This window comes from Octopus sinensis, linkage group LG2 (genome assembly GCF_006345805.1).
Source record: "Octopus sinensis linkage group LG2, ASM634580v1, whole genome shotgun sequence".
In the NCBI taxonomy this organism is placed as follows: Eukaryota; Metazoa; Mollusca; class Cephalopoda; order Octopoda; family Octopodidae; genus Octopus; species Octopus sinensis.
Window position 1 is genome coordinate 153,698,996 of NC_042998.1, and position 20,217 is coordinate 153,719,212.

The 20,217-nt window shown below is 35.5% G+C and overlaps 1 protein-coding gene across 1 annotated transcript in view; it reads right to left on the reverse strand.

The window, feature by feature from the left end:
• LOC115226360 (cdc42-interacting protein 4 homolog) overlaps nucleotides 1-20,217 on the reverse strand; it is a 179,605-nt gene that overhangs the window by 20,758 nt on the left and 138,630 nt on the right. The window contains exons 10-12 of the mRNA XM_036500235.1: nucleotides 17,470-17,582; nucleotides 9,717-9,849; nucleotides 3,809-3,957 (exon numbers count right to left, since the gene is read on the reverse strand). Coding sequence (XP_036356128.1) covers nucleotides 3,809-3,957; nucleotides 9,717-9,849; nucleotides 17,470-17,582 — 395 coding nt within the window. The remainder of the gene's footprint in view (nucleotides 1-3,808; nucleotides 3,958-9,716; nucleotides 9,850-17,469; nucleotides 17,583-20,217) is intronic.

Here is a 20,217-nt window from a genome sequence, read left to right on the forward strand (position 1 = left end):
AAAAATAAAATATATCAAAAATAAAATATACAAAAATAAAATATATATTGGAAGAAAATAAAAAATAATTTACTATTTGAAGATACATGTATGTGAGTGTAAATATGCATATATTGTATGCATGTGTGTGTGCATGCACACACACACACATTCATGCCCAAGCACACAAATGTACAGTGGAAGATGAAAGTGTCAAGTGGACAAGTCAACAATTCAGTATTATGTACTCATATGAAACTGAGTTACGTTATCTGTGAAAAACTACCATTACATCTTAGAGGGGATATCTTGCTCACACAACATTGTTGAAACCAGCTCTGCTTATAGGGGCTTACAGCAATAACTTCATTAGTACTACTGGTGTTGAATGTAAAACAGAAGGTATCACATAGATCTAGCCCGACAAAATGTGTATTAGCTGCTGAGTAGAGAAAATAGTTTAAAATATGTAAGAAATGTTTTAAGTACTTGCCTTTCTAGTTAGGCTTTAGTGACAAATCATTTGATAAATGAACAATCAAACTACCATATAGATAAATACATAGTTGGGTAATAATTATAATCCTTGTTCATGCTAGGCTTTATGTGACAATACAGTGAATGACAAAAAAAAAAAAAAAGGTCTAATTTCACACTTACTAACCAGCTGAATCAATTAAAAGCCAGTCTTCAGTATTTAAAACCCAATTTAAAGATCTAAGCTTTCTTCTCCATTGAGGTGAAGGTTTCAAAGAAATTCAACATTAAATTGTTCAAGAAAATTGAGTATGTTTTTAAATACTTTAAAGATTTTGACAGCATCAAAGAGAATAACCTCAAATAATAGTAGGCTAAAAAACTTTTGCAAAAATACAAGATTGAGATTATGAATGATTCTATGGAATTCTTCAAGTTCAGCATTATGAATTACAGTTGAAATTTAATGTAGGATAGGTCAAATCAAATAGATCAAGACCAAAGGATCTAGGTAAAAATTATGGGAGTACAGAAACAAAGTTAGTTACAACTTTATTAAAGAGTCCTGAATTGGAGAAAGGAAAACTGACAAAAAGTTAAAGCAAAACTATTTTTCAATGCTTTTATTATATATAAAAAAAACAAAATGGGAAAAAAATTTTTAATAACTTCAAGAAGTGTGAACACAGGAACAGATATGGGATAAGATGGAAAACATCACTGCATGATTGGACATACAGTTTCTCTTTAAAACAGAAATTCTATTTTAAGATACAATTTGAAGATTGATCTCAGTACCTTGACCCACTTACCTCAATGAAACTAAGTCCTGGTAGAGCTGTGTGTGTGTGTTTGCGTATATATACACACACACACACACACACACATACTTTATTTGTGCATTAAGGCTACCGTTGGTTTCATGTTAAGAAATATCTCAACAATTCTTCAAGCAGGTCACATAGAAAAATTGGTGTTCATTGCCATTTTGGATAAAAACAATACACAAATAAAGAATCTTTATCCACTGATTTGGTGTTGAGCACTAATTGTCATTCTTCAATATATATATGCACAACAGGGCCCTTTGCCTAATTTCCTTCCTCCTCAAGACATCCACTGTCACTTATCCCCTCCCTAACTGCAGTTCTTCCTTGATACCACTTTTCTACCCAGAACCATTTCACTTATTATCCATCCTCCATCCATTAATATTGTTCTATCCACCCACACCTTCACTGTGCCACCAAATTTTCTCCTTCACCCCATATATCTCACTCTCTTCATACATTATGCCTGCCTCTTTTCCCCATCCACTTCTGTAACTTACTCAATATCATGTCATTTCTCTTTCATTCTTCAGTTTACTGTATCATCACTACTACCTTGCTGCACCACACTATCAGATATCCCTTATTCCCCCACTCACTACTGGCCCTTCTTGTCCCCTAGACCACTCTGACACCTCATCATTACTATTATCACTTTCTATCACCATGGGTCCTCTACAATAAGAGACCTGTTCTGTTCTGGCCCCTTTCTTTCATACCTTATCCCATTCTACTCCTTATCTCCAAGTATAAAGTTGCCTTCTTATCTCAGGGTTCATAGCCTTGAAAACTGCATGACAACTGTACTAGTGCTGGTGGCACAAAAAAAAGTACCCAGTTAAATATGTAAAGTTGTTGGCACCCAACCACAGCAACCATGGCAAAGCAGACAGTGGAGCATTTTGCTGTCCTTTGTCCATGGGATCCTATCTAACCCATGCCAGCATGGAACATGGAGATAAATGATGATGATGATGATTAAGAACAAAAGTAGTAGTAATGATTTCTAACATTTTCTTCATTACATGACTGCTATCATCATCATTGTTTTAACATATATTTTTCCATACTTGCATGAATCAGACAAGAGTATGTTGAAGAAGAGCTTTCTATGACTAGATACCCTTCCTCTTGTCAAGCTCCATTGTTTCCATATAAGTTAGTCAGCTTCCAGTTTATTGAACAACAAATAACCCAGATATGTCTACATGGAGAACTGGAAAGAAATGAAATCATATAAAAGAGTCTTCTGTTTATAAAGATCCTGCAACATGTCAAAATGTCAGGAAGCCTGGACATGCTTTTATGGTGCACTGGAAGCAAACGACACCATCAGCAAAGCCAGTGTTTACAATCAGCAAATGAAACACACATGTAGATAAGGGAAATATGAACTCGTACAAACACACAAATATATGCAGGCTTCTTTCTGTTTCCATCTACCAAATCCATTCACAAGCTTTTAGTCAGCCCAAGGCTACAGTAGAATACAATTATTCAAGGTACAGTAGTGATACTGAACTTGAAATCACACAGTTGGAAAGTAAGCTTCTTAACTACAATCACATCTGTGCTTATTATTCTTGTTTATTTATTTGTTCATTATAAATGTTTTAAAAGTACAGTCTAGCTCCATTGTTCTTGTATGATGAAACAAAAAGAAATGTTGTATACAAAAGATTAAAGCAAATAATAATCCTTTCTACTATATGCACACAGCCTGCAATTTTGCCACAATTTTGAAATAAATACCAGTCAACCTCAGTGCTTGAGTGATACTTATTCCATTGACTCCAAAAGGACAGAAGGCAAAGCAGACCTCGGTGGAACTTGAACTCAGAATGTAAAGACAGAGAAAATGCTTAGCAGCATTTTGTTCAGTATGATAATGACACTGTCATATTAAAGCAAATAACAACAACGATTTCTAACATTGGTATGATTTAATCAACATGTGTATATTATTGGTCCTTATTTACCACCAATAGGCCTGCTCTATAGCTTTATCAATGCATCAAAAATTCCAAAAAGTTTTTGTGGAAAATTTTATTGTACATGCAGCCATGTCTATACTGATATACAATGGAAAAAAAACATTTTAAAAAATAATTTAATACTTTTCTTTGTTTTAAATTAATTTCATCCTTAAGTGTAGATTTACTACTACAATAAAATAAGCTTAATCTAAAGCTTACTCCACTGAATTTTAGCTGACAGACATCAAATGAAAGATGTGATTAACCTAAGGTGCAAACTTCAAATAAAAGATATAACAAGCACTGAAATTTTCCAAATTTGTTCCAAAGCACTGACATTTGTAACAAGATGGTATGCAATAGTTACCACAGAATAGTTTTCGATTTAGATCTTTAAAAAATTCCACCCCATCTTTTTTGTAAATAACAAACAAATACACTAACCAAATAAAATAAAGCAGCAAGAACATATAGATAAGTAAACATAAAAAAATGAAAGAAATTTTTCAATAACATGATGATCAAATTCAGAGAAGAAATACTCACGCATAGTGGTGTGCAATGGGAGTTCCTGGAGCAGATATGTAGGGACCTGTATTTGATTGAACGCTGCTCTCAGAGGGACTGTTAGACAAAGAGTCATTAGCAGTACTGTGTCTTCTAACCACTTTGCCTTCTGCATCAGCCATATAATTCTGCAGCAGAAAATAAAATATTTTAGATAACTTTTTAAACACATACTCCATTTCTACCTACCATCAGTTTCTGATTGATCTTCAAACCAAACAATTCTTGTTCAAACAAACATACAAGAAGGATAATGGCTCAAGGGAGCAATACATATATGACACTAATTTTTGTTTTTCTTTAAAGTGACAACCTGATAAGATATGGAGAAAAAATTTCTTCAACCCTTTGAAACATGAAAACAATATTATTTCAACTTAGAATTACATGAAATGGAGTACAGTATAAGAAAATATAGCTTATTTTCATCCCCTGCATAGGCAATATAATTCATTATGAGAGCTTAAATAAAATGTTTGATGTCTTAAATACACTTCTTAAACAAGCTATACAAATATAAAATGCTCAATCTGTTAGTAGTCAACATGTATGTTTTGATCATTAATGTTTCGATGAGGCTACAGAAAATTAAACTTTTAACATAGGTTTATAAGTTTGTAAACACAAACACAGAATAGAAATATTTTGTATCAAAACAGATAAACTTATAGCATAGGGGTATCCAAACACGAAAGAAAATTTTTTTTAATGATTTATATTATCCACCCATCAAAAAAAAAAATGAAAAAAAATCAAGACATTTAGAAACAGTTCCTCTGAAGCAATGAAGCACACAGAGCTATATAGCAGTCAAGTTTCAGTAAGAAGCAAATAAAGTGAACAGATTTAAACAAATAGACAGATATAACTGGTGAAACACATGATAGTTCAAACAATATTTATCACTATTGACACAATAAATTCTACTGAAAACTTAATCCATATCTGAGTACAGCATATAAATTTGCAAGGTGACCATTCAGGATAATTTGATGGTAGAGTCCAATCTATTTGGTTAGCAAACAAAACTGAAAACATTTGTTTGCTATGCAATAACCTATAATGAATATCATCAATGAATCAATATTTTACATAGGGGTATTATATTTCAAACCAACACTTGTTAAAAGGCTTATTAACCCTTTAGTGTTCAGACTGGCCAAAACCAGTTGAAAATAATTCCCCTTTATTTGTTTGAACCAGCCAAATCCGGCCATATCTGAAATCACTAAAAAAATAAACAAATCACATTATCGAATTCTCGTAGCTTTCAGATAATGTGAGATAAAGCCTTTCCTGCCTCTCTTCAAGTAAAAATACCATGAAAGTTTTGAAACTTCTTGGTATTTTCAATGTTTGAAGAGAAGTGTAGATCTTAGTTCTTAACAATATGGCATCAGCAAGTTGTGATTCCAACTTTGAAGGTTTACTCTTGATGATGTACAAAATATAAACAAAAACAACAGTGATTTGTCTTTGGATGAATCTAATATTGATATTTACGAATCTTTGTTGGACGAAGAAGATTTTAATAATGAAAGTTATGAAAATGATGCTGAAAACATTACAGCGACATAGTTTTTGGTTACTACATCAACCACAATTTCCGATTTCACAGAAAAGACTAGTCCGCAACAAAGTCTACCTCCCAATGCTCAACCATCAGACTATTTATTTTTATTTTTACTGAAGGGTTTTTTTTGAGACTGTCATAGAGGAAACAAATAAACATGCTCAATGCATAATTTCTATTTGTGGATGACCTGATCCACTATGGCAGCCAATTGATACTGCAGAAATGTGAGCTTTATTTACTATAAACATTATGTTTGTTATCAAGCAGAGTCCTCAACTGTGGAACTACTGGAGTCCTGATCTCCAGCATTATGTCTAATTATAGTTAATTCATATATTGTTTATGTAAAAAGCCACAAGGTCCTTCCACCACTGAAGGATTATGACTATTTGAAATTTCAGGTTGACATCGCATCTCAGTTACATGATGGCTGTTCTTCCAGAAAGCACAGAGTTGGGAGAAAAGCAAAATTAACTGAGATGGCTGTCAACAGAGAAAATAGTGACTTCCAAAAAGTAGAAAAAAATATATAGAAAGAAAAATGTTTGCAGACTGCTTTTGGTGCAAAAAAGAAAAACTGTGAAAAGATATCAGGTTGAGACCTCATATATGTGTTTGTTTTGCAAAGTGCTCTTGTGTAAAGGGTGCTTTGGACAGTTTCATGATAAAAATATGGCAAAACTATATTTTGTTGTTTGATAGTAATACTATCATATATTCCTTTCATTTTATTAAAAATAATATGTGAAAGTGAGAAATACATATTAATTTATAGAATGTTACACACCTGTATTCAACTTTATCTCATCTGTTAATGAGGTTTTTTAATTAGATCCATTATTATATAAATGTATTCATTAAATAGTATGAGAGTACATAGCCAATGGTACATTGACAAGTATAAGAGTTTTGTACCTTATTTTCAATGAAAATGTTTGAGTGAAATATAGAGAAAGAATAAAATCTTGCACCAGTTACACCTGTATTTTAATCAATTCAAATTAATGTACCTCATCTTGAAAAGTGGCAAAATTGTTGGCGGTTAACATCTGGGATAATTTTAGAAACAAATCAAACAGGTAAGATGCATTAAGAATTTCAATTTTAGTGTTTAATCATAGTGCTATTGCTTTTACACCTGTTAATTAAATTTACCTGCCCATAAAAGTCATATTTAATCAGAAAGATCAGCTAAAATTACATAACCACTTATTAACCCTTTAATGTTCAGACTGGCCACTATAAACCATTTCGATGACTGGCATCCGTGCTAGTGGAGTGCTAAGAGTACCATATGAGTGAGATCGTTGCCAGAGCAACAAGCTGGCCTCCGTTCCGATGGCTTGTTAAAACCACCATTCGAGCATGATTGTTACCTGCGTTGCTTTACTAGCACTTGTGCTGGTGGCACGTGAAAAAAACATTTGAGCGAGGTCGTTGCCAATGCCGCTGGACTGGCTCCCGTGCAGGTGGGACATAAAAAGCACCATTTGAGCATGGCCGTTGCCAGTACCTCCTGACTAGCCCTCGTGTCGGTGGCACGTAAAAGCACCCACTACACTCTCGGAGTGGTTGGCATTAAGAAGGGAATCCAGCTGTAGAAACTCTGCCAGATCAGATTAGAGTCTGGTGCAGCCATCTGGTTCGCCAGCCCTCAGTCAAATCGTACAACCCATGCTAGCATGGAAAGCAGATGTTAAACGATGATGATGATGATTTATTCTTGTGTTTTGAGGAGTGAAATGCAGTAGAATCAGAATATTTTCAGAGAATTTGCACTTTCAAGTGTTCCTCAAAATTACAGTTGTGTGATATAGATTGTTCAGTAAGTTCTTTTGAACTACCGTTATTGTGCTTGACATCATTTTTATCCCATTGAATCTTTATTTTATTGTTCTGTTGTGCAACCAACATAAATCAACTTGTGTTTGATGCATTCTGCTGTGTCCCATATAGTCTGTGAAAAGGGCTTGCCTCTGTTTTTCAGGGTACACTATGCATAAACTCCAAAGGTAGTTTTATTGGGGTTAGAGGCAGTGGTTAATAGTTCCCTTACATTTTTATGGCATCTAAAGGCTACAACAAGTGGATGAAAGAATATTTGTTTGAAATGAGGATATTTTTCTGAAGTACACTGGTAACTCTCATGCAACACTTTTGAAATACCAGTGAAGTTTTGGTGCCAGTTAATCACTAAAGGAATTTAATCACAAATTTTACTTTGGCTGATAAAATTAAACATGAAATTTTGACTTACCTTGATAACTTTAGTTATGTCATTTGGGATTTCATTTAATCATAATTCACAGTAATTGTGTTTGACATAATGGAAAACAAAAGTATGTTTCCAATAACTCCAGGACTTTCGATTTAACTTAATTGCATGATGTGGATGATCAGAGCAGTAGTGAAGATGAATGTGAGATGATGTGGATTTGTAAAATAACTGTCACTGTTCAGCCTTCTGAAAACTTAATTTTTGTGTCCAAAAATTTGACACTTGTTTTTGAAAAACTCAACAAGAAATTTATATTGGGCTTTCTGCCATAGTTTTTTCATAAAGCAGTCACAGAAATGCAAAAACTTATGTAAATTATCCTGTGACTCTTCCCAAACAAAAAGGATATCATCAATGAACTGTAACCAGAGTATTGGTTCATGACTGTGCAGGGGTCTGAATGTCTCCCATAACTGTTATGGGGTACCCATGGTGTATCCCCTTGTATGGTGGTAAAATTTTTGTTTAAACTTCATGGTGTTACTCTGTAACATATACTTCAATAATTTACTGAGAAAATTAGATGGAATACTTTAGTTTGACCATTTTTCAAAGGCTTCCATGTAAGCCTCTCACTCTCCCCACCTTCATCACGGTCAATGTTGGGGTTATAACAATGCATTGGTCCAGATGCGTTTCCACTGTTCGAAGCAGTGCTGGAACTCTTGCAAAGTGATACCTTTTAATGTCTCTGTCATGTTTTTATTCACCTCTTCCACATCTGCAAATTCTGTAGTACCAGCTTTCGTCACCAGTGATGGCCTTTGAAAAAGGGTCTGGATCAATTTCTAGCTGCCCTTTCAGCATTCAGACATGCATTCAGTTGTGACTGCTTTTGATGCCAGATAAGACCGGAGCCTGGTGCAGCCTCCTGGCTTCCCAGATCCCCGGTCAAACCATCCAACCCATGCTAGCATGGAGAACGGACGTTAAACGATGATGATGATGATGATGAACAAGGGAGATGCAAATTTTGCTGCAATTCTTTTCATTTGCAATTCCTTGTTCCAAATTTGTTAGCAAGTGCTCCAGGATACACTAGTTGTATCAACAAGTTTGTCAATTGTTTGGCGAAGGTCCTCCATGATCAGTTCATGAATTTTCATGATGCTTTCTTTCACTTGGAAGGTCAACAGTTGCTCTAAACAAGGTTGGTCTTCAAGCGACAAATAACCATTCCTAAAGCATGAAAACCACTTGTAAACTTGTGCTTTGCTTGTGGCAGTGTCCCTGTAAGCTGTTTGAAGCATGACAACTGTTTTGGTTGCTGTTTTCCCCAGCAGAAAACAGAATTTCACAGAAGCATGCTGTTTCTTTGTGTTAGCCATCACAAAAGTTGATGAAAACGGGAGAAGCACTGCAAAACAAAGACACACCATGTAACAGTATGACTTCAATTGCTGCTGCTGCTGGTCGGCAGATTGATGCCTGAAGGTCACATCAAGTGGCTTTTAGGTGTGGAAGCCTGAACTACAATGGTCTTGCCCCACAGAAAATGTTTCCAGCTACTTTTGATTAACTCCTCGTATATACATATACATACATACATACACATTCATACATACATGTTTGTGCTTCCTTGTTTTGACATTATGTGATGCATGTTAACAAGTGTCAATGTCATACAGGTAGCATATTTCATTTCCAATCTTCCCCAAAAATTTATCAGGGAATGATAACTTGCTTGGTAACCAGTATTAATACTTACTCGCGGAGTGGTTGGCGTCAGGAAGGGCATCCAGCTGTAGAAACACTGCCAGATCAGACTGGAGCCTGGTGCAGCCCCTGGCTTCCCAGACCCCGGTCAAACCGTCCAACCCGTGCTAGCACGGAAAGTGGACGTTAAACGATGATGATGATGATGATGATGATGATGTTACCAGCTGGGTAACAAGTATTAACTTGCTTGGTAACCAGTGAGGGCTAGCAACAAGATCCCTTTGACTTGTGTAAGCATTAAAAACTGGATGTTAAAATGATGAATGTGATTCAAATAATGTTATTAAAAATGACAAGCTTAATATAAACAATACCTCAAATTTGATCAGTTCCTGGTTCAATCGGTCAAGTTTCTGTGCGTTCTCTTCCAGTTTTTTATCCAAGCTGCTAGCATCACCAAGTGCTGGATTGTTTATGTATACATCTTTCATCTTCAGCATACCCTCCCTATGAAACAGTTAATATGGAATGAATTGAAAGAATAAAAGATTTACATTTTCTCTTCTACAATATTAGTCAGTGTACTGTATTATAATTAGAAGCGTGTGTAGGGAAATTGTTACACAAAGAGATCAGAACATGAAAATACACAAGGTCAAAATAATCTTTGCAATAAAATAATCACAAGAAGCATCTATTTAGTCTTCTTCATGCTGTTGTTGCCCATGAGCTTTCTCTCTTGTAGCTGCAGGTGCCTTGTGTTACCTTGAGAGGGTACTTAAAATAGATACTTCGCAAAGTTTATTTCTGATATTTTAAGCTGGAAACAGCCTACTTTTGATTTAGAATGAGGCTAAATTTCTGTCTTCTGATGCCATTTTCATTATTGCCACAAAGTACACAAAGTTTTAAATTGATTATAGCTTTATGGATTTTGTTCTGGACAAAAAATGGGCAGTCCTGCATTTGATGAAGCTTTTCTGGAAGAAATCTTGTTTAATTCTGAATTGGATGACAGTTTTGAAGGATTCACTCAGGCAGATATCAATGGTGAAATGGTTGGAGGTAATGATGAGGATGGTGACTATGTTTATAATGATGCACCAAGTGGATACTATCATCCCTGGCCAGTTGATTTTCAGGAAGTTACTGGCCCAAGGAGGTGCCTGATGGCATTTCTGGGGGGCAACTCTTTTGTCTATTCCTTAATGATAAAATCATAACTTTGTTTGTCAATGAGACAAATATACATGCTAGTCAGGAGAAGGAAAAGAGAGGGGAAAATACTGGCACCCACTTGTGTATATCAACATATGGAAGGACACCATTTTTGAAGAAAGGAAGGCATTTATTGCAATTTTACTTCTGATTGTGCTCACAAAATGCTTATTGTTTGACTTGGATTGGTCTACTGATGACTTTATTGAGATGTCAGGCTTCAGGGACATCATGACAGGAGACAGATTTCTGAAAATTCTGTACTTTTTCTATCTTTCAAACAGGCTAATTCCAAAGAGAAACAAAGGAATCACCTTGAGCATGACAGGGCTCACAAAATCCAACTACTTTTTGAAAAGCTTGTGCCACTTTGGCAAAAAAATTTTTATCCTGAAAAGGAACTCAAGTATGAATAAGGCTGCTAATGTACATGCCAGTAAAACCGACCAAGCAGGGCCTGAAAAACAAGGGTTGGGTGATGCAAAAACTGGGTACGTGTACAATTGGCAACTGTACATAGGTTGAAAAACAGCTCAAGCACCAAGGGCTGTTGGTGTTGCACATAAAGTGGTTTCTCTGAGAATGTGAAAAATAAGGGTCATGCCATTTACATGAACTATGTTTTTTCTTCACCTAGCCCAACACGAAAAAATAGGATGCAGCACACTATGTTAAAACTGTCAGGATGTGAGTAATAGAATCAAAGTAGCAAGACCCTGGACAGGTATGTCCCTATGTATAAGGAGTAGTTACAATGTTATGAAATCCTTATGAAGATGTTTTAGACTAAGACTGTTGTGTATTAAGATTAATGGAAAGATATAATCAAGGATTGCCAGTATCAAAATCTTGTAAGATAATGGTGGGTACATATAATGATAAGATAATGGGTACATATAATGTAAGATAATGGTGGATACATATAATGATAAAAATAGAGGCAGTTAAGGTAGCTATAGCAACTTTTTCTAATTATATATAATTTTGTAAGTGTTAAGCTCAAAACTGGAGTTTATCAAAATACAGATGGTGGTAGTTATCTCTTAAACCAGTATGGGCATCACTGAAAGTACAGCAATGTTGTTCAAGAGATGAATAAATTGAAAGAGTTCCTCACTGTCCTCTCTGGGCTAAATTTCATACTGCTCTGATTGCAAATTCAATTTTAAGTTCAATGTATATACAAAATTTTATCGATGAATTAGATGCTGAAGTATTTTATGTTATCTGTAGAAGTCAATAACAGTTCAGTGTCTAAGTAATGTTAGATTTTATAAAAATAAACATTTTTAAATAATCAGGTTACAAAAGGAAGTTAGACTTAATGCGAGGGGTTTCAGATGTCTTTAACATCTTGTATCAGTTGAAGTGGCAATAAGTTAATTTAGAAAATTTTTTTATATATAATGCTATGGATAAAATCACAAGACTTGTTAACATGCCTGGAGAATTCTGCAGCCAAAGTTAGTCTGTTCCTCAATGCAAAGACTGATTACAGGATAAACAAGGATTATCCCATGCTGACCCAAGAGAGGGACCAGCGATTCAAGTTGACAGAACTGCAATGCTGCATGGGCCTTGAATTAGGTAGCACTATGAATTTTTGAAAATATTTAAATGTAATTTCTACCATACTTTTTCTTGGAGAGCATCCAAAAAGGAAAGTGTTGATATCTCATTTGTGAAACTTAGATATTTTAGAAAATATGACAATCTGAATAATTAGCCATATTTGTGATGTCATATCTTTGACACTGAGGTGATTATCATCTTCAAATTACACAATTACATTAATAGTGACTTTAGTATACAGGTTTTTTTTCAGATTCTTGGAAAGAGAACTTTTTTTACTTTTTGGAAGCTTTTTTAAATATTTGTGTAAAGCCTATTTTGTTACATGTCACAAGCAGTCAATTTTGCAGTGTTTTCAGACCTAGTTAAATCCAAAAGTACAAGCCACAGGGACTTCAGTTTTGGCACATTTGTAGTTGCTATAGAACTAAATAAACCCTGAGGTTTGGAGACATGACACCATTGAAATAACATTTTAATGGACTATTAAAAATGGCTATAAATGATGGAGTTTTGGATCAGGAGCCTACATAAGTTGGATTTTCTTTGTTTTGATGAGGATTTTTTTCATCTTTTTTTTTTTAGATCAATCTTGGAAATAAAGGGGGTAAGCTTTTTATAAAAAACAATTTTAGAAAATTTATGATTCCCCCTTCCCTGAGAACTGATTTTTGCCAATTTATTTGCAGTACACACTTAGACTTTTTGGTAAGAAAGAAAGAAAGAAAAAAGTAAATATTTTCAAACAAAAAGTCATGTGATTTAAGGGAGATTTAGCTGTTGCATTATATCTCACATCCACCTGGTACTATTCTCAGAATTGCATGTACACCTAGACTAAAAAACAAATAAAATGTGAAAACTAATTCCTACAACATAACTTACAGCAAACTTGTTATTAGGAGAGAAAGAGAAAAAAGTAAAAAACCCAAACTACCAATGGTAGTTAAAATCAGAAACAAATCCTCCAAAAAACATCACATTTGACTTTAATAGTCCACATAATTATATTCATTGCACAATATCATTTTCATTGGTGAAATTTGACCAATATTTTTCAAAGAAAAATAAAATTTACAAGTATATCTGCTTGGTTTACTTAGTGACTCTCCAAATGTTAAAACAGCAAAAGGGAATAAACAACACTCTGAATACGATGGCTCTATGCTAAGTTTGAGCTCAGTTTAGTGCATTTTTTTGTAGTAATATATGTTTACATAGTAATTAGCTTGTCCATTTCTTTAAATTCTGGCTCAAACTCAATATTTGAAGCCTTGGATTTGTGTTCCACTTGACCTCTTGTTATATATAAATACTCAGTTTGGTAAGTAGTGTCAGTATACCACCCTCTATACTGACTGTGTTTTTCGGCATATTGTGGCCAGATTTTGACCATATTGAATTTACAAGAAATTTTGTTTATTGTGATATAAATCTTGAAGAAAACATGTTCTTTTCTAAGTGAAAATTAACAATAAAATTTTCACTTAGAAAAGAACATCAATTTTCATATCAAAATAAAACAAAAACATAGTTCAAGTTATAGCATTTCAATGCATTGCACTAGAATGAGGGCTACTGTTCAGTCGAAAAAAAAAAAAAAAGACAAACTTTGTAGATGCATGGAAATCCCAAGATGTTTGAGGGATCTTGACATGATAAGAAAGTTTGCATCTAGAACTTGGGAAAAATTTATTTTGGCATGGAAAATGATGAAGCAAAAAGTGTGTTTTTGCGTATTCAAACTGTGCTTGTCTCCATTGTATAGCACTCTATAGTGATACTTACTTGAATGTAGATTTTCTGAGAAGATTAGAAAGAAATGAAGTGAGCATGCTCTGCTGAATGTACAATGTGAATGTGCCATGAAAGAATTAGTACAAAGGTGCTGAGTGAAAAACTGGGCATTAGAGGAATCAGTTGTATGCAAGGAAGAAGACTGTGTGGCTATGGACATGCAATTGCATTTGGAAGAGAACAGCTGTATAAAGTAGTGCTGATTGCTAAATGTGACTGGAACTTGTAGAAAAGGGAAACTCAGGAAGACATGGTATGAAGTGGTTAAGGCTGTCTTTAGGTTCCTGAGCCTGAGAAGAGATGACACTGGACTGGTATCTCTGGCAATGAGGTTCTTGAAAAGACCCGGCCTTGTCAGTAAATCTGACTTCTGGAAGTGCTATGTACTGTGCTTTTCACCTGCAATACAGTGACTCAACCCCTCAACTCTTATGCATTAATCCTGCTACTTCTCCTGCAGACTACCAGCCTTGTCATCCCCCTCTCTTGCTCTATCCATCTGTCAAATGTTTTATCGTTACCACTTGCATCTCCACCATCCTCTTCTGCACCCCTCTATCTTCCCTAGCTCATGATACCTTACTCATCCACTCCTCTGGCAGTTGGCCTGCCATCCCTCCCTTCATTTTCCATTCCCTAAACCTTGCAAACTAATATTTCAATTCACCTGGTATTTTGTAGGCTATCTAGGCATCTCATTACCATTATTTATCTCTTGCAACTTCTGCTGTTTATTTTCTTCCCCCTTCTCCAACTAGATGTAGATGTGTGTAGCCATGCAGATCATCCATAAGAACGTCACTGCCCCACCAACTTCTCATAGTTCAATCATTTCATCCACTAGCATGAAGCTGAACCCCACCGCCCAGGGTTTGTAGTTCTGTGAGCTGCATGGTGACCTCAAAAGTGCAGGTAACACAAAAAACACCCAGGCCATGCTGCAAAGTTGTTGGCATTAGGGAGAGCATCCAGTTATAGAAACCATGCAAAAAGAGATATTTGAGCAGGATGCAGCCTTGGACACATTAGATCCTGTCAAACCATCTAATGCATGCCAGCATGGAACACTGGGTGATGATGATAAATTGCTCACAACTCAAATATGTCAGTGACTTCAAGTACCTTGCGTTCTATGTTGCTGACAGTAAGGGAGAAGCCTAGAGTACCAATAAGTTTCAAAACATTTGACAAGCAAGTATTTCAAAGCCAACAAGACTTGCTTTCTTCAGGGCATTTATAGAGAGCAATGCCCTCTATGAAACCAAAACCTTCAAAATTGCCTTGATAGTACAAATCAAGCTTGTCACAAGAGTTCGAAACATCTTATGGTGTAAACACAAGACTAAAGAGGGGATTTATGGATACATTCCGCCCATCTCTACTATTACTTTGCTGGCCACTGTTCTTGTGTCCACCAACCACTTATGCCTACACTGTCAGATATTGTATTTTGGAAACTCCTGTGCTCTAACTACATTGATGTTAATGGCAGAGACACACATGAAATTAAGGCTCTACCAAAGCTAGGGAGCTGATTCCTAGCACAACATTTTGAAATGCATCTTCATTGCAGCTGCTTGAAGAAGATACACATGTGAGAACCTATCTTATTTAAAATTTCTTGAAAATTATCTCTCAAATCCAGAGGCTTGTAGAATCACAATATCTCTCACTAGCTCTATCTCTTTCAGTATTTCTTTGTCTTGGTAGAAAAGAACAAGGTGTTTTTTGTTTTTTTGGTTTTACTTTTATTACTTCTATAATAAAGAATTTATATACATAACATAAACAGCAAAAACATGCCATAGATACACAAAGGGAAGAGATTAAAGAAAGAGAGAAGTTTTGATTTTCATTTACACCCTAGGGGGATCGGCTGAACAAGATACTCTCATTGAATATGACTAAATGCAATTTGATTTTCATCATAGCACCCCTTTGTGGTCCACACACTTCTTCCATTGGTGATGCAGTGTTTGGATCCCATTGATGAAGAAGCTTTTATCCTGTTGCTCAAAAAGTCATCAACAGCAGATATGATGTCATTAATCATTGCGATACTGGCAGGTGCTTTTTCACGTTGGGGAACAGAGGATAATCAGCTGGGGCAGTCACGCACAGCAGCCATTGAAACAAAGGATTTGTGTGCATTGTCCTTATGAAACAAGATCCTTTTTGTCAGTTTTTCTGGCATCTTGATAGCCTTTTGTAACTACCTCAGCAAGTTGGCACAGTACTCTCAATTAATATTGTAGACCGTTTGAAGATGGTCCATAATCACAGTGCTTTTGCATCCCTAAAAGCTGAGGCCATCACCTTCTCTGCAGATGAAATGACCTTGGCCTCCTTTGTAGTGTGTGAGGAGGGGTGTTTCCACTGCATGGATTGTCTCTGGCTCAAAGTGATGAACCCAAAACTCACCCTGGGTTAGGAAATGTTCAAGGAAACCAGCCTTAAACAATGTCACCTTTTCCCATGATGTGATCAGCTTGGTGTACTTTTGACCAGGTGTCAGAAGAAGTAGCACTCATCAAGCAGAAATCTTCATCATGTCAAGTTCATTGTGCAGAATATTCTCAACTCTCTCATGGGATATGCTAATAGCATTGGCTATTTGATTTATAGTCAGTCACCTGTCATCCATTGCCATGTGGTGAAGATGCTTAATGTTTTTCTCAGTGGCAGCAGTTGCAGGACATCTAAACCTTGGGTCATCTCCAAGACTCTCCCTTCCCCTCCTAAGTCAACTGTTGCGTAATGTAGCAAGCATGTCAGCAAGAATGTCCTTAGGGGCTAAACCTTTTAACTGCAGATACTTGATAACACCATGATGCAAAATTTAGTTTATTTTCATGAGAAGTCACTACTAGTTACTTTTGAAGTCTTCTTTGAACAGTCAGATGTCAGTTTACCTGGAAAAAAGTAAAGCAGTTATTAATAAGAAGAACTGAAATTAATGCATGCAAGATTTCACAACTCTAGCATCACTCCTTCATAGTCAGCCTATGAACTTTTCAGCCCACCTTGTATTAGCTTGGTGGCAGTACATATTTGATAAGGAAAGAAATGAATGACCATACCTTATTGAAGCTTTGGCAATGCATGCTTAATTGTTACTTCATAATATTTCATGAATATTTTCAATATAATTTTAAAAACATTTTTCTAATTTATCTTTTATTGTAGTTTAAAAAATAATTATCCATCTCAATACTTTGAACACTTTTCATAGCAAAATTAAATATTAAGATATTTCTTTTCATCAATATTTCAGCTTTCAACAACTGATAGCCGGCCGCCAACACTTTTTTTCTGCAAAATAGCCTGTTTGGGCTATATAATTAGCATTTGAGAATTTAAAATCACTTCTTTAACTTTCTAAGACATCTCAATGCTTCTAAAGAAAACTTCATTTGTTTGTTTACATTCATCGTAATTTGAATTTATATAGATATTGATTTTCAAGTAATTTGAAATAAAAAAAATTTGAACTGTGTTAAGAGGAAAAGTACATGGAATTTTGAAATCATTTTGAAATACCTTTCAGCTGTTTCTTTACCAATTTCTTTGTTTATAAGATCAATCTTCTGCTGTAGTTTCTTCCTCCTCTGATTGGGGGGTAGATCACTGAAGTCTTCTTTCTGATCATCCACCTGAATTATATAAATAAGCTATAATTACTAAGTGAAAAGTTATAATTAATAATCATTGCGAATTACATCATGCTTATACTCCCCTTCTCACTACCACCTATCCAAACAAACATTCTTGTTATCAAGTGCAACCTACAAACAAAATAACATTTTTCTCATCAATTTGCTCAAATGGTGGGGTAGTAAACTTATACACAATGCCCCAAATTTGAGGGAGGGATATGTGATTAAATAGCTATGAATACTTAGCTGATACTTAATTTATGAACATAAGAAGGATGTAAAGTTAAATGAACTTTGTGGGATTTGAGAGAGGAATATAGTCAATTAAACTAATACAAGTACTCAATACATATTTTATCAATACTGGAGTGATGAAAGGCAAATTCAACTGTTAGGTATTTTGTTTAGTACTCTACTGCTTCTGCCATCCACCAAGGTAACTAAATATATAAAGAGTTGAATAAAGAAATTATTATTATTATTATTATTATTATTGATAATAATAATAATAATAATAATAATAATAGTAGTAGTAGTAGTAGTAGTAGTAGTAGTAGTAGTAGTAGTAGTAATAGTAATAATAATAATAATAATAATAATAATAATAATAAATGCCCTGATGCAGAACCAGGCAGTGGCTCTCATGGCTTCTGATCTTAACTGATTAGAAGTGTTATCATGTACATTGTTTTGTCCTGGTATAAAAGATGGGCTACAGCAAATATTCTGCTCAATACCACAGATTTGCTTGTCAGTTGTTTGACCATAACCAGTTGAGCATGTCCCTTAGTGGCTGACGATATGTGCATCTCTGATCACGAGCAGAAGTAGTGGGGGAGCATCATAGCCATGTGTTGAGAGGGATTCTTTGGGGTTTGAATAATTCACCTCTGGAAACATGGGTGGTTCTTTCAACATCCTTAAACAACCCTTATTCAGGGACCTTTTGAGCGGGATGGGCTACTCAACCTGAAGAAAATTCTAACTGGGCCCCACCTGCAAGGTCATGTGCTTGTTTATCTTGATATGAGATCATCATGTCGCGCACATATGGTTGTGATGCATGTGCCTGGTGTACCTTTATCAGACGGGTAGTCATGATGGGTATATTGGGCTTCGTATATTTTACCCCAGTGTCACTTCGATGGCATGAACTGCTCTCTCACTCAATAATAATAATAATAATAATAATAATAATAATAACAATAACAATAATAATAATAATAATAATAATAATGCCCTGATGCAGTACCAAGCAGTGGCTCTCATGGCTTCTGATCTTAACTGATTGGAAGTGTTATCATGTACATTGTTTTGTCTTGGTATAAAAGATGGGCTACAGCAAATATTCTGCTCAATACCACAGATTTGCTTGTCAGTTGTTTGACCTTAACCAGTTGAGCATGTCCCTTAGTGGCTGACGATATGTGCATCTCTGATCACGAGCAGAAGTAGTGGGGGAGCATCATAGCCATGTGTTGAGAGGGATTCTTTGGGGTTTGAATAATTCACCTCTGGAAACATGGGTGGTTCTTTCAACATCCTTAAACAACCCTTATTCAGGGACCTTTTGAGCGGGATGGGCTACTCAACCTGAAGAAAATTCTAACTGGGCCCCACCTGCAAGGTCATGTGCTTGTTTATCTTGATATGAGATCATCATGTCGCGCACATATGGTTGTGATGCATGTGCCTGGTGTACCTTTATCAGACGGGTAGTCATGATGGGTATATTGGGCTTCGTATATTTTACCCCAGTGTCACTTCGATGGCATGAACTGCTCTCTCACTCAATAATAATAATAATAATAATAATAATAACAATAACAATAATAATAATAATAATAATAATAATAATGCCCTGATGCAGTACCAAGCAGTGGCTCTCATGGCTTCTGATCTTAACTGATTGGAAGTGTTATCATGTACATTGTTTTGTCTTGGTATAAAAGATGGGCTACAGCAAATATTCTGCTCAATACCACAGATTTGCTTGTCAGTTGTTTGACCTTAACCAGTTGAGCATGTCCCTTAGTGGCTGACGATATGTGCATCTCTGATCACGAGCAGAAGTAGTGGGGGAGCATCATAGCCATGTGTTGAGAGGGATTCTTTGGGGTTTGAATAATTCACCTCTGGAAACATGGGTGGTTCTTTCAACATCCTTAAACAACCCTTATTCAGGGACCTTTTGAGCGGGATGGGCTACTCAACCTGAAGAAAATTCTAACTGGGCCCCACCTGCAAGGTCATGTGCTTGTTTATCTTGATATGAGATCATCATGTCGCGCACATATGGTTGTGATGCATGTGCCTGGTGTACCTTTATCAGACGGGTAGTCATGATGGGTATATTGGGCTTCGTATATTTTACCCCAGTGTCACTTTGATGGCATGCACTGCTCTCTCATTCAATAATAATAATAATAACAATAATAATAATAGTCGTCGTCATCGCCATCATCATCATCATCAAGCAAAAGCATTGAAGATGCAATACCACACTGATTGCATATCAGAATTCCATAAAAAGCAGACTATTCATAAATAACCTGATGTTATCTTTTAAGAGCCTGGGTGGAGACACAGAAGATAATATACCTCCTGAAGCAGAAGAAACCTGCTAATTTTG